Below are 12,530 nucleotides of genomic sequence, written 5' to 3' on the forward strand. Positions count from 1 at the left end.
GGCCGACACATAGACAGACAACCGTTCACACTCACATTCACACCTACGGTCAATTTAGAGTCACCAGTTAACCTAACCTGCATGTCTTTGGACTGTGGGGGAAACCGGAGCACCCGGAGGAAACCCACACAGACACGGGGAGAACATGCAAACTCCGCACAGAAAGGCCCTCGCCAGCCGCTGGGCTCGAATCCAGGACCTTCTTGCTGTGAGGCGACAGTGCTAACCACTACACCACCGTGCTGCCCAAGGGTATAGTAAATACTCTCTAATGCTATATGAATGTGATGCTACCTGCAAAGAATTTCACACAATCTACAAAAGCTGAAAACTTGTCCCAAGTCTCCCTGCTCTCCCCTACATTTCTGTGAACAAAGAATGATCCTCTAAACTACATTAAAGGAACAGTCCACCGTACTTCCATAATGAAATATGCTCTTATCTGAATTGAGACGAGCTGCTCCGTACCTATCCGAGCTTTGCGCGACCTCCCAGTCAGTCAGACGCAGTCAGACGCGCTGTCACTCCTGTTAGCAATGTAGCTAGGCTCAGTATGGCCAATGGTATTTTTTGGGGCTGTAGTTAGATGCGACCAAACTCTTCCGCGTTTTTCCTGTTTACATAGGTTTATATGACCAGTGATATGAAACAAGTTCAGTTACACAAATTGAAACGTAGCAATTTTCTATGCTATGGAAAGTCCGCACTATAATGACAGGCGTACTAACACCTTCTGCGCGCTTCGGCAGCGCATTGATATCTGAGCTCCGTATCAATGCGCTGCCAAAGCGCGCAGAAGTTGTTAGTACACCTGTCATTATAGTGCGGACTTTCCATAGCATAGAAAATCGCTACGTTTCAATTTGTGTAACTGAACTTGTTTCATATCACTGGTCATATAAACCTATGTAAACAGGAAAAACGCGGAAGAGTTTGGTCGTATCTAACTACAGCCCCAAAAAATACCATTGGCCATACTGAGCCTAGCTACATTGCTAACAGGAGTGACAGCGCGTCTGACTGACTGGGAGGTCGCGCAAAGCTCGGAGAGGTACGGAGCAGCTCGTCTCAATTCAGATAAGAGCATATTTTATTATGGAAGTACGGTGGACTGTTCCTTTAATACTACGTTGTATTGAAACTGTTCTGAAAAATAATCTCACCCACAGTGACGGCTGCTAACACTGGAGAGACGAACACTGACGTCATGACCCCGCTGGCTACTGTCAAGTAATGTTTACTTCCTGAGATATTGTTTTTCTTACAGCGACCATGGACCTGAAAGATAGCGTAACACATGCGAAGAAGAACATAAGAGAAGAGAAATACATTTTTAATCTTAGATGTATGTCTTGTTCACACTTGGTATTAACATCTGTCTCATGTGGACAGATCCGAGTACAGACGTGAACACTGAGACCATGTTTGTAGTGCAGGTTCGGTTTCTGTTTCCATGCTTGGAATATGTTCTTGACTCAGCAAAATGACTAGGAATATAAACACTGAGTTTTAGTTTGGTTTTGGCTTGTATTTGTGCATCTGGTTTTAAAGTGACATTGGGTTGCTTTCACAGACTTGCCAACTGAGACACTTGAAAATACCAGGTGTGTACGGAAGTCTGAGCAACTGACATTTGTGTTCAGTAGCTCTAATTCGACAGATACATACCCTGCGGCCCATGTATATCGGGATGCCTACGATAATGACAGGTATGGCGATGCCTGCAATCAGTGAGATCACCACTGGAGCCCCGAGCAGCATTCCGACCTGCCATAGAACCTTTCGTGTCTGTGACCACGGCTTCTTTCCCCAGAAAGTGCAGCCTGAGGGACTGTGGAAAATACAAAGGAAGGATGGGAAAAGAAAAGTACATATTAAATACGAGTTAAAGCAGTTTAAAGATATTTTTGTCACATTTTAATATTTGGATTTTGTAATTACACCTTACAACATACAGTACAGTTTTACTGTTGTTAAGGTCTTTAATACACTAAATCTCAGGTGCCTAAGTGTCAGTCTTAGCAATATTCCAGATTATACCACAGCGAAGTTGAATTCTTGAATCTGGTTTGTCAGAAGGTGTGCATTAATTTTGTATAACAGCACGGCCTGGACAGTAGCTCCAACTGTAACATAAATAACAAATACAGTGTAAATACAGACTAGTACGGTGGACGTGTCTTATAATCTAAGAAACAGATTTTAAAAATGTGTTGTTTAACACAGAAAATGTATAATCGTTGATATGGTGAAGCGTTTTGTTCGGAGCAGCAAGTTGTCTTGGTTTAGTAGTGCCCTACTTTGAGATCGGCGTAGGGCACTACAACGAAAAACCATGTGACATTTGTACATACTGTTCAAGTATACAGCTTAACAGGGTTAAGGAGAAATGTACAGTGGTGCTTGAAAGTTTGTGAACCCTTTAGAATTTTCTATCTTTCTGCATAAATATGGCCTAAAACATCATCAGACTTTCACACAAGTCCTAAAAGTAGATCAAGAGAACCCAGTTAAACAACTGAGACAAAAATATTATACTTGGTCATTTATTTATTGAGGAAAATGATCCAATATTACATATCTGTGAGTGGCAAAAGTATGTGAACCTCTAGGATTAGCAGTTAATTTGAAGGTGAAATTAGAGTCAGCTGTTTTCAATCAATGGGATGACAATCAGGTGTGAGCAGGCACCCTGTTTTATTTAAAGAACAGGGATCTATCGAAGTCTGATCTTCACAACACACGTTTGTGGAAGTGTATCATGGCACGAACAAAGGAGATTTCTGAGGACCTCAGAAAAAGCATTGTTGATGCTCATCAGGTTGGAAAAGGTTACAAAACCATCTCTAAAGAGTTTGGACTCCACCAATCCACAGTCAGGCAGATTGTGTACTGTGGCAGTGGGGGCGTGGTCAAGCGTCGGCCTGTGACCGGAGGGTGGAGTCAGGGAAGGTAAGTGGCAGAATCACTGCACCTGAGGTTAATTATTGTGTTTGTGTGTCTTCCCCAGTGACCGCGCCCTATGTAAGGAGAGAGAGCAGAGAGAGCTCTCTCCCCAACCAGACGACTGATGTGTGTGCGTGTGTCTGAGTGTCTGGGAGAGCGTAATGCTGAAAAGTGTAACAATAAAAAGAGTTTTGTGAACTCAGTACTGGCCTGCCGTCCTTCTGTGCTCATTCCCGGGTTTCGGCACCACTGTGACACTTTGTATGGGTGGGTGGAGCACAGAAGGACGGCAGGCCAGGACTGAGTTCACAAAACTCTTTTTATTGTTACACTTTTCAGCGTTACACCACTCTCCCAGACACTCAGACACACGCACACACATCAGTCGTCTGGTTGGGGAGAGAGCTCTCTCTGCTCTCGCTCTCTCTCCTTAAATAGGGCGCGGTCACTGGGGAAGACACACAAACACAATAATTAACCTCAGGTGCAGTGATTCTGCCACTTACCTTCCCTGACTCCGCCCTCCGGTCACAGGCCGACGCTTGACCACGCCCCCACTGCCACATGTACAAATGGAGGAAATTCAAGACCATTGTTACCCTCCCCAGGAGTGGCTGGCCAACAAAGATCACTCCAAGAGCAAGGTGTGTAATAGTCGGTGAGGTCACAAAGGACCCCAGGGTAACTTCTAAGCAATTGAAGGCCTCTCTCACATTGGCTAATGTTAATGTTCATGAGTCCACCATCAGGAGAACACTGAACAACAATGGTGTGCATGGCAGGGTTGCAAGGAGAAAGCCACTGCTCTCCAAAAAGAACATTGCTGCTCGTCTGCAGTTTGCTAAAGATCACGTGGACAAGCCAGAAGGCTATTGGAAAAATGTTTTGTGGACGGATGAGACCAAAATAGAACTTTTTGGTTTAAATGAGAAGCGTTATGTTTGGAGAAAGGAAAACACTGCATTTCAGCATAAGAACCTTAACCCATCTGTGAAACATGGTGGTGGTAGTATCATGGTTTGGGCCTATTTTGCTGCATCTGGGCCAGGACGGCCTGCCATCATTGATGGAACAATGAATTCTGAATTATACCAGTGAATTCTAAAGGAAAATATCAGGACATCTGTCCATGAACTGAATCTCAAGAGAAGGTGGGTCATGCAGCAACACAACGACCCTAAGCACACAAGTCGTTCTACCAAAGAATGGTTCTTCTTCTTCTTCTTCTTTTGGCTGCTCCCGATTAGGGGTCACCACAGCAGATCTTTCGTCTCCATTGCTCTCTATCTTCCGCATCCTTCTCTACCACACCTGCCACTTTCATGTCCTCTCTCACCACATCCATGTATCTCCTCTTTGGCCTTCCTTGTTTTCGTTTGCCTGGCAGCTCCATCCTCAATATTCTCCTTCCCACATGCTCTGCATCTCTTCTCAGGATGTGCCCATACCATCTCAGTCTCATCTCTCTTAGCTTAATTCCCAAGCTCTCCACATGTGCTGTCCCTCTGATGTGCTCGTTCCTTATCCTGTCCAACCTCCCATCGCAAACCTTAACATCCTCAACTCCGCCACCTCCAACTTTGCCTCCTGTCTCTTCGTTAAGGGTACGGTCTCCAATCCATACATCACAGCTGGTCTCACTACTGTCTTATACAGCTTACCTTTCACTTTTGCTGGGACTTTCCTATCACAAACGACTCCCGAAATCCTTCTCCAACTGCTCCACCCTGCCTGCACTCTCTTTCTCACCTCACTATCGCAGCCCCCATTTTCCTGCACAGTTGACCCCAGGTACTTGAATTCACTAACTTTCTTTACATCTACTCCTTGCATCTTCACTCCACTCTCATCCCCATTCTCATTGATGCACATGTATTCTGTTTTGCTACCGCTCACCTTCATTCCTCTTCGTTCCAATGCATACCTCCATCTCTCCAAACCCAACTCAACCTCCTTTCTACTTTCACCACATATCACAATATCATCCGCAAACATCATGCTCCATGGTGACTCTTGCCTCATTTCGTCCGTCAAGCTATCCATCACTATGGCAAACAAGAAAGGACTCAAAGCAGATCCTTGATAGAGTCCCACCTTCACCTTGAACCATTCAGTTGTTCCAACTGCACACCTCACTGCTGTTTCACTGTTCTCATACATGTCTTGCACCACTCTAATATACTTCCCATTCACGCCACTCTTTTTCATACAATACTCATCTCTCAGCACTCTATTGTATGCCTTCTCCAGGTCTACAAACACACAATGTAGCTTTCTCTGGCCTTCTCTGTACTTCTCCATTAACATTCTTAAAGCAAAAATTGCATCCGACGTGCTCTTCCTTGGCATAAACCCGTACTGCTGTTCACAGATTGCTACCTCTCTTCTCAATCTCGCCTCCAATACCCTTTCCCATAGCTTCATGGTGTGGCTCATTAATTTTATTCCTCTGTAATTACTGCAGCTCTGTACATCTCCCTTATTCTTGTATATTGGGACTAGCACACTCTTTCTCCATTCATTTGGCATCTTCTCATTCTCTAGGATCTTATTAAACAATCTCGTTAGGAACTCCACAGCCGTCTCACCCAAACATCTCCAAGCCTCAATCGGGATACCATCTGGTCCGACTGCTTTCCCAGTCTTCATTCTTTTCATGGATGCTCTCACCTCATCCTTACTAAACAACTCTGCTTCCTGATTTGCTGTCTCCAATGAATCTCACCTTTTCTCTCTTGGATTCTCCTCATTTAATAAATCCTCAAAGTACTCTTTCCACCTTCTTAATACACTCTCTTTGTTTGTCAGCACATTTCCATTTCCATCTTTCATCACTCTTGCCTGCTGTACATCCCTCGCTTCCCTGTTTCTCTGCCTAGCTAGTCTGTACAGGTCTTCCTCTCCTTCTTTGGTCTCTAGTCTTTTGTACAACTCCTGGTATGCATCTGCTTTCACCTTCGCTACCGCTCTTTTTGCCTTCTGTCTCGTCTCTCTGTATAACCGCCTTCTTTCCTCGTCTCTCTGATTGTCCCAATTCTTCTTTGCTAGCCTCTTCTCTTTTATAATTTCCTGCACTTCTTTGTTCCACCACCATGTCTCCTTGTCTTCCTTCCTCCTTCCCGATGACCATGTCTCCTTGTCTTCCTTCCTCCTTCCCAATGACCACCCTAGCACCTTCCTTGCTGCCTCTCTTACTAGTACAGCAGTAGTATTCCAATCTTCTGGCAGAGTTCCATTACCACTCAATGCTTGTCTCATTTCTTCCCTAAACTCCTTCTGATGTTCAACCTCTTATTTTCCACCACTTAATCTTCGGCGCCACTATTTCACGCTTCCTCTTTTTCACTTTCAAGCTCATCCTGCACATGACCACTTGATGTTGTCTAGCTACACTCTCCCCTGCCATCACTTTACAGTCTCCAATCTCCTTCAGGTTACCCCTTCTGCAGAGTATGTAGTCCACCTGTGTAGATCTTCCTCCACTCTTAAACATTACCCTGTGCTGCTCTTTCTTCTCGAAGTATGTATTGACTATTGCCAAATTCACCCTCTTTGAAAAATCAACCACCATTTGCCCTTCCACATTTCTCTCTCTTACACCATATCTGCCCATCACATCCTCATCTCCACTGTTTCCCTCGCCAACATGTCCATTGAAATCTGCTCCTATCAGCACGCACTCCTCCCTTGGTATACTTTCTACTACTTCATCCATCTTTTCCCCGGAAGACTCTTTCTCTTCATTCTCACATCCAACCTGTGGGGCGTATGCACACACAACATTGATTACCACTCCTTGAATCTCCAACTTCATGCCTATCACTCTATCTCACACCCTCTTCACATCAATCACACTGTTGACCAACTCTCCCCTCAAAACAATACCAACACCATTTCTCTTTCCATCGACTCCATAATAAAACAACTTGCATCCATCTCCAATGTTCTTGGCCAAAGAATGGTTAAAGAAGAATAAAGTTCATGTTTTGGAATGGCCAAGTCAAAGTCCTGACCTTAATCCAATCGAAATGTTGTGGAAGGACCTGAAGCGAGCAGTTCATGTGAGGAAACCCACCAACATCCCAGAGTTGAAGCTGTTCTGTACGGAGGAATGGGCTAAAATTCCTTCAAGCTGGTGTGCAGGACTGATCAACAATTACCAGAAACGTTTAGTTGCAGTTATTGCTGCACAAGGGGGTCACACCAGATACTGAAAGCAAAGGTTCGCATACTTTTGCCACTCACAGATATGTAATATTGGATCATTTTCCTCAATAAATAAATGACCAAGTATAATATTTTTGTCTCAGTTGTTTAACTGGGTTCTCTTTATCTACTTTTAGGATTTGTGTGAAAATCTGATGATGTTTTAGGTCATATTTATGCAGAAATATAGAAAATTCTAAAGGGTTCATAAACTTTCAAGCACCACTGTATTGTAAAAAAAAAAAAGTTGGAAAAGGTTCATAAGGAGAGCTTTGCTTTGTCTTCAGTGTTAAGAAGGAACAATCTCAGACTGTCAGACAGGGAGAAGTAAACACACGTAAGCAGAAAGAATAGAGCCAGACATTTAATATAATATTGGCTGGCGTTGAGTGGTATATTGGATATATTCCATTCAGCTAGCATGATATTGAACAAGTCAAAGATGAGTTCATTATCATACTCGCTGAATGGAATATATCTGATATACCATGAAAAAAAGGCATTATTATTATCATTATTATTATTATGCATACACATACCTTTCGGGTGTTAACGTGTCTTTCTCTTTCAAAATTCTCTCAAAAGCTTCCCTATTTAATGAAGCAAGCCTGGCAGCCATGTTTGTTTACAAATTCTCACAGTTGCTTTCTAGCACAGAAATGTTAGTCTCCGACGTGTGATGTCATGTTGTCTTGACAACCATGCAATATCGTAAATCATATTCAACGCTCATTCTCCGTTGGGTAGAGTAGCGTAATACACATAGGATAAACGATATGCTAATAATATTGCATGCTATCAAACCAAATGAATGAAACCCATTAGAAGGGAATAGAACACGTTTTTATTCCATCGAAAAAGTGTCCTGTATGTATAATAATCACTATTATTATATATACAGGCCACTTTTTCCATGGAATAAAAACATGTGTTCTATTCCCTTCTAGTGGGTTTATTGATAGCATGCAATATTGTTATCATATTGCTTATCCTCAGTGTATCACGCCACTGTACCCAATGGAGAATGAGCATGCAATAATGTTACAGTTTTGCACATTGTCAAGACAACACAATGTCACACGTCGGAGACGTAAAACTTCCATGTTAGCAAGCAACTCTGACAATTTGTAAACAAACATGGCCACCAGGTTTGCTTCATTAAATAGGGAAGATTTTGAGAGAATTTTGGCTGCCAGGTCGCTCTGTTGTGTGTAGCTGTCGATACTGATTTTAAAAGTAACTAAGTAAATTACACAGGGAAAATAATAATATTCGGCTTGGCTGTGCTAGCGTTGGCCTTCACTAACACTACGCCGGCTGGAAGGTAACTGGACTGCCGCACTAACAGCACCGAGTTGCAGGTAAGCTAGCATTGGCCTTTGCTAACACTACTGCTACGCCAGGTGGAAGCTAACCGGACTGCTGCACTAACAGCACTGAATCGCGGGTAAGCTAGCATTGGCCTTCGTTAACGCTACTGCTACGCCGGCTGGAAGCTAACTGGACTGCCGCGCTAACAGCACTGAGTCGCAAGTAAGTTAGTGTTGGTCTTTGCGAACACTACTGCTACACCGGGTGAAAGCTAACTGGACTGCTGCGCTAACAGCACAGAGTCACGGGTAAGCTAGCGTTGGCCTTCGCTAACACTACTGCTATGCCGGGTGGAAGCTAACTGGACTGCCGCGCTAACAGCACAGAGTCGCAGGTAAGCTAGCGTTGGCCTTCGCTAACACTACTGCTATGCCGGGTGGAAGCTAACTGGACTGCCATGATAACAGCACTGAGTTGCAGGTAAGCTAGCGTTGGCCTTTGCTAACACTATTGCTACGCCGGGTGGAAGGCAACTGGACTGCCGCATTAACAGCACTGAGTCGCGGGTAAGCTAGCATTGGCCTTTGAGAATGCTGATATGAAGAGAGTGTGTATGTATAATAATAATATTGGCTGGCTTTTTTTGTGGTCTCTCAGATATATTCCTTTCAGCTACTCGTCTTTAACTTGTTCAGTATCATGCTAGCTGAATGGAATACATCTGATAGACCACAAAAAAAGCCATCCAATATTATTTAATTAACGCATGCAGATAAGCACATGCTCATAACATCTATTACCGAGTCATAAGATGCCCCTTTTCCACCAAAGCAGTTCCAGGGCTGGTTCGGGGCCAGTGCTTAGTTTGGAACCGGGTTTTCTGTTTCCACTGACAAAGAACTGGCTCTGGGGCCAGAAAAAACGGTTCCAGGCTAGCGCCAACTCTCTGCTGGGCCAGAGGAAAGAACCGCTTACGTCAGCGGGGGGGGCGGAGTTGTTAAGACCAACAACAATAACAAGACCGCGAAAGATCGCCATTTTTAAGCGACGAGAAGCAGCAGCTGTACAAACGCGAAATCATCCATTATTATTATTGTTGTTGTTGCTGCTTCTTCCACATTGTTTTTGCTTCGATATTCGCACCAAGGTTTATGCAAACGTAGCGACGTAACTGACGTATACAGCGACGTAATGACGTATACAGTGACGTAACTGACGTATACAGCGACGTAATGACGTGTCTTCCCTTAGCACCGCGAGCTATGGAAAAGCAAACTGGTTCTCAGCTGGCTCGCAAGTTGAACGAGTTGTGCACCAGCACCGGCCCCGAACCAGCCCTGGAACTGATTTGGTGGAAAAGGGGTAACAGTAAGCTAACAGGTCTCACAACTCAAGGAAATATCTTTGTGACAAGACGCCTGCTAGCTTTTAAGCTATTGTGTTGTACTCACTGCTAAAATACAGTCTCTCATGTTTGTATTTGAATCATGGGCTCCTGATGAAACACTCTAGCTATTCAAGGCAAGGCATATTTAGACATATTTATACTCTTGGGCAACTGTTTGTCCTGAAAGAAACACATTTCATCATCATTCCACTAGACAGAAAGCTTTGAGCCTGGAAATGGTGTCCCTGGACAACACCAGGCAAAAATCATTCCAAATCAATTGAAAGTCATATTTCAATGCAGCCTATCTTGTTTTAAAAACAGCTTTGCATTTATTTACAGTACATTGCTGTGATTCTTTTTTACACACACTGTATAGAAGGATAGATAGAAAGCAGATAGAAAATAGAAAAGTGCTCATGAGGCAGTGTAAATGTATAGACATGAGCACAAGATATGAATGATATGAAGCACATCGCAACACTGAGGGAGGGTCTGTGGCCCGTTATTAGTAGACTACATAATCTCATCTCATCTCATCTCATTATCTCTAGCCGCTTTATCCTGTTCTACAGGGTCGCAGGCAAGCTGGAGCCTATCCCAGCTGACTATGGGCGAAAGGCGGGGTACACCCTGGACAAGTCGCCAGGTCATCACAGGGCTGACACATAGACACAGACAACCATTCACACTCACATTCACACCTACGGTCAATTTAGAGTCACCAGTTAACCTAACCTGCATGTCTTTGGACTGTGGGGGAAACCGAAGCACCCGGAGGAAACCCACGCGGACACGGGGAGAACATGCAAACTCCACACAGAAAGGCCCTCGCCGGCCACGGGGCTCGAACCCGGACCTTCTTGCTGTGAGGCAACAGCGCTAACCACTACACCACCGTGCCACCAGACTCATCTCATCTCATCATCTCTAGCCGCTTTATCCTTCTACAGGGTCGCAGGCAAGCTGGAGCCTATCCCAGCTGACTACGGGCGAAAGGCGGGGTACACCCTGGACAAGTCGCCAGGTCATCACAGGGCTGACACATAGACACAGACAACCATTCACACTCACATTCACACCTACGGTCAATTTAGAGTCACCAGTTAACCTAACCTGCATGTCTTTGGACTGTGGGGGAAACCGGAGCACCCGGAGGAAACCCACGCGGACACGGGGAGAACATGCAAACTCCACACAGAAAGGCCCTCGCCGGCCCCGGGGCTCGAACCCAGGACCTTCTTGCTGTGAGGCGACAGCGCTAACCACTACACCACCGTGCCGCCCTGCCGCCAGACTACATAATAAAATTATAATAATAAGTAGGTCAGATATACTGCCAGTATCTAAATATTGCTTATGTCCTATTACTACATACATGCATTTGAGCAAAACCTATCCATGCATGTCACGTCAATGGGAGTTAGTAAAACATCAAGCCTCTTCTACACTGACTCACTCTGGTGTTACGACAAAAACCCCACATTTATAATAGCCAACACTGTCCGGTCTTAAAGAACTTCTAAAGAACACTTACACTGTGTGCACAATTATTAGGCAAGTTGTATTCCTGAGGATTCATTTTATTGTTGAACAAATATAGTGCTCTCAGTCAATCCAAATTGTTAATAAACCTAAAACCCGAATGTTTAAAGGAGAACTGAAGGCAAATTTTTTATTATCAAAATTCTATTTCTCTCATTTTATTAAATATAGGAATGCATTTCTGACAGCTATTTTGTCACTGCTCTAGCAAGTTATGAGTGTTTGAAATATGCTATGGAATATATCAGTCCATAGTCAAAGCAATGGCCGTAAACGAGATTCGCTAAGACCTGTGCGAGACATCGTAGGACGGAAGTAAAATGTACAGCGGAAATCAAAGTGACCAACATCTGCCAACGTTGTCAAAAGACGCACGCGCCCTCTTTCGAATGCTGACGTAATCGAGCCGGAAGTTGTGTTTGTTTTGATAGCAATCAGGGAAGTTTGAAAAAAGTAGGCAGTAATCGTCATTTAAACTCGTTTTTGTGCAATATTTCATTTGGAAAACAGTTTTCAAAATGGCGGCACTGATACCTGACTTACACGTCACGTTTTGAAGTCTCGCACAAGTCTCGTGAAGATCACATGAATAAGTGACGCCTTCTGTGGACCAAACGAACTAAATTCAACATGGCTAAAAACCGAATAGGCCGATAAGTATAATATTTAATTGCGATTAGTTGCCAATACGAGTCACGATATAAGGTTACTAAAACCGAAAATGTAATTGAATAACACGTTAATTAAGAAATAAAGCAAGCTTAAAAATGACTTCAGTGCTCCTTTAACAAAGGAAAAGGGAGTTTAGGCTTTCTCAGGGGAATATATAAGTGTGCACAATTATTAGGCAACATTTAGTGTGCAGAATTATTATTCAACTAAACGAAAAACTAAAATTTTCCCATCTCACTTGTTTATTTTAATTTTTCAAGTAAGTGTAACAGATAAGCACTTTTGGCATTTCAGAAATATTCAGTGACCAATATAGCCACCCTTCTTTTCAATAACTGCCATGAGCCTTCCATCCATGGAGTCTGTTAGTTTTTTGATTTGTTGATGATCAACTTTTTGTGCAGCAGCAACCGCGGCCTCCGAAATGCTGTTCAGAGTGGTGTATTGTCTTCCCTCGCTGTAA

General features: G+C 43.7%; 1 protein-coding gene across 1 annotated transcript in view; it reads right to left on the reverse strand.

Moving 5' to 3' along the window:
• The window catches only part of si:ch211-278j3.3 (E3 ubiquitin-protein ligase RNF19A), a 43,917-nt gene that overhangs the window by 12,583 nt on the left and 18,804 nt on the right, over positions 1-12,530 (reverse strand). Inside the window, exons 5-6 of the mRNA XM_060916090.1 lie at positions 1,669-1,831; positions 1,164-1,278 (exon numbers count right to left, since the gene is read on the reverse strand). Of these exons, the coding sequence (XP_060772073.1) occupies positions 1,164-1,278; positions 1,669-1,831 (278 nt within the window). The remainder of the gene's footprint in view (positions 1-1,163; positions 1,279-1,668; positions 1,832-12,530) is intronic.

Source organism: Neoarius graeffei, chromosome 3 (genome assembly GCF_027579695.1).
Source record: "Neoarius graeffei isolate fNeoGra1 chromosome 3, fNeoGra1.pri, whole genome shotgun sequence".
Taxonomy (NCBI): Eukaryota; Metazoa; Chordata; class Actinopteri; order Siluriformes; family Ariidae; genus Neoarius; species Neoarius graeffei.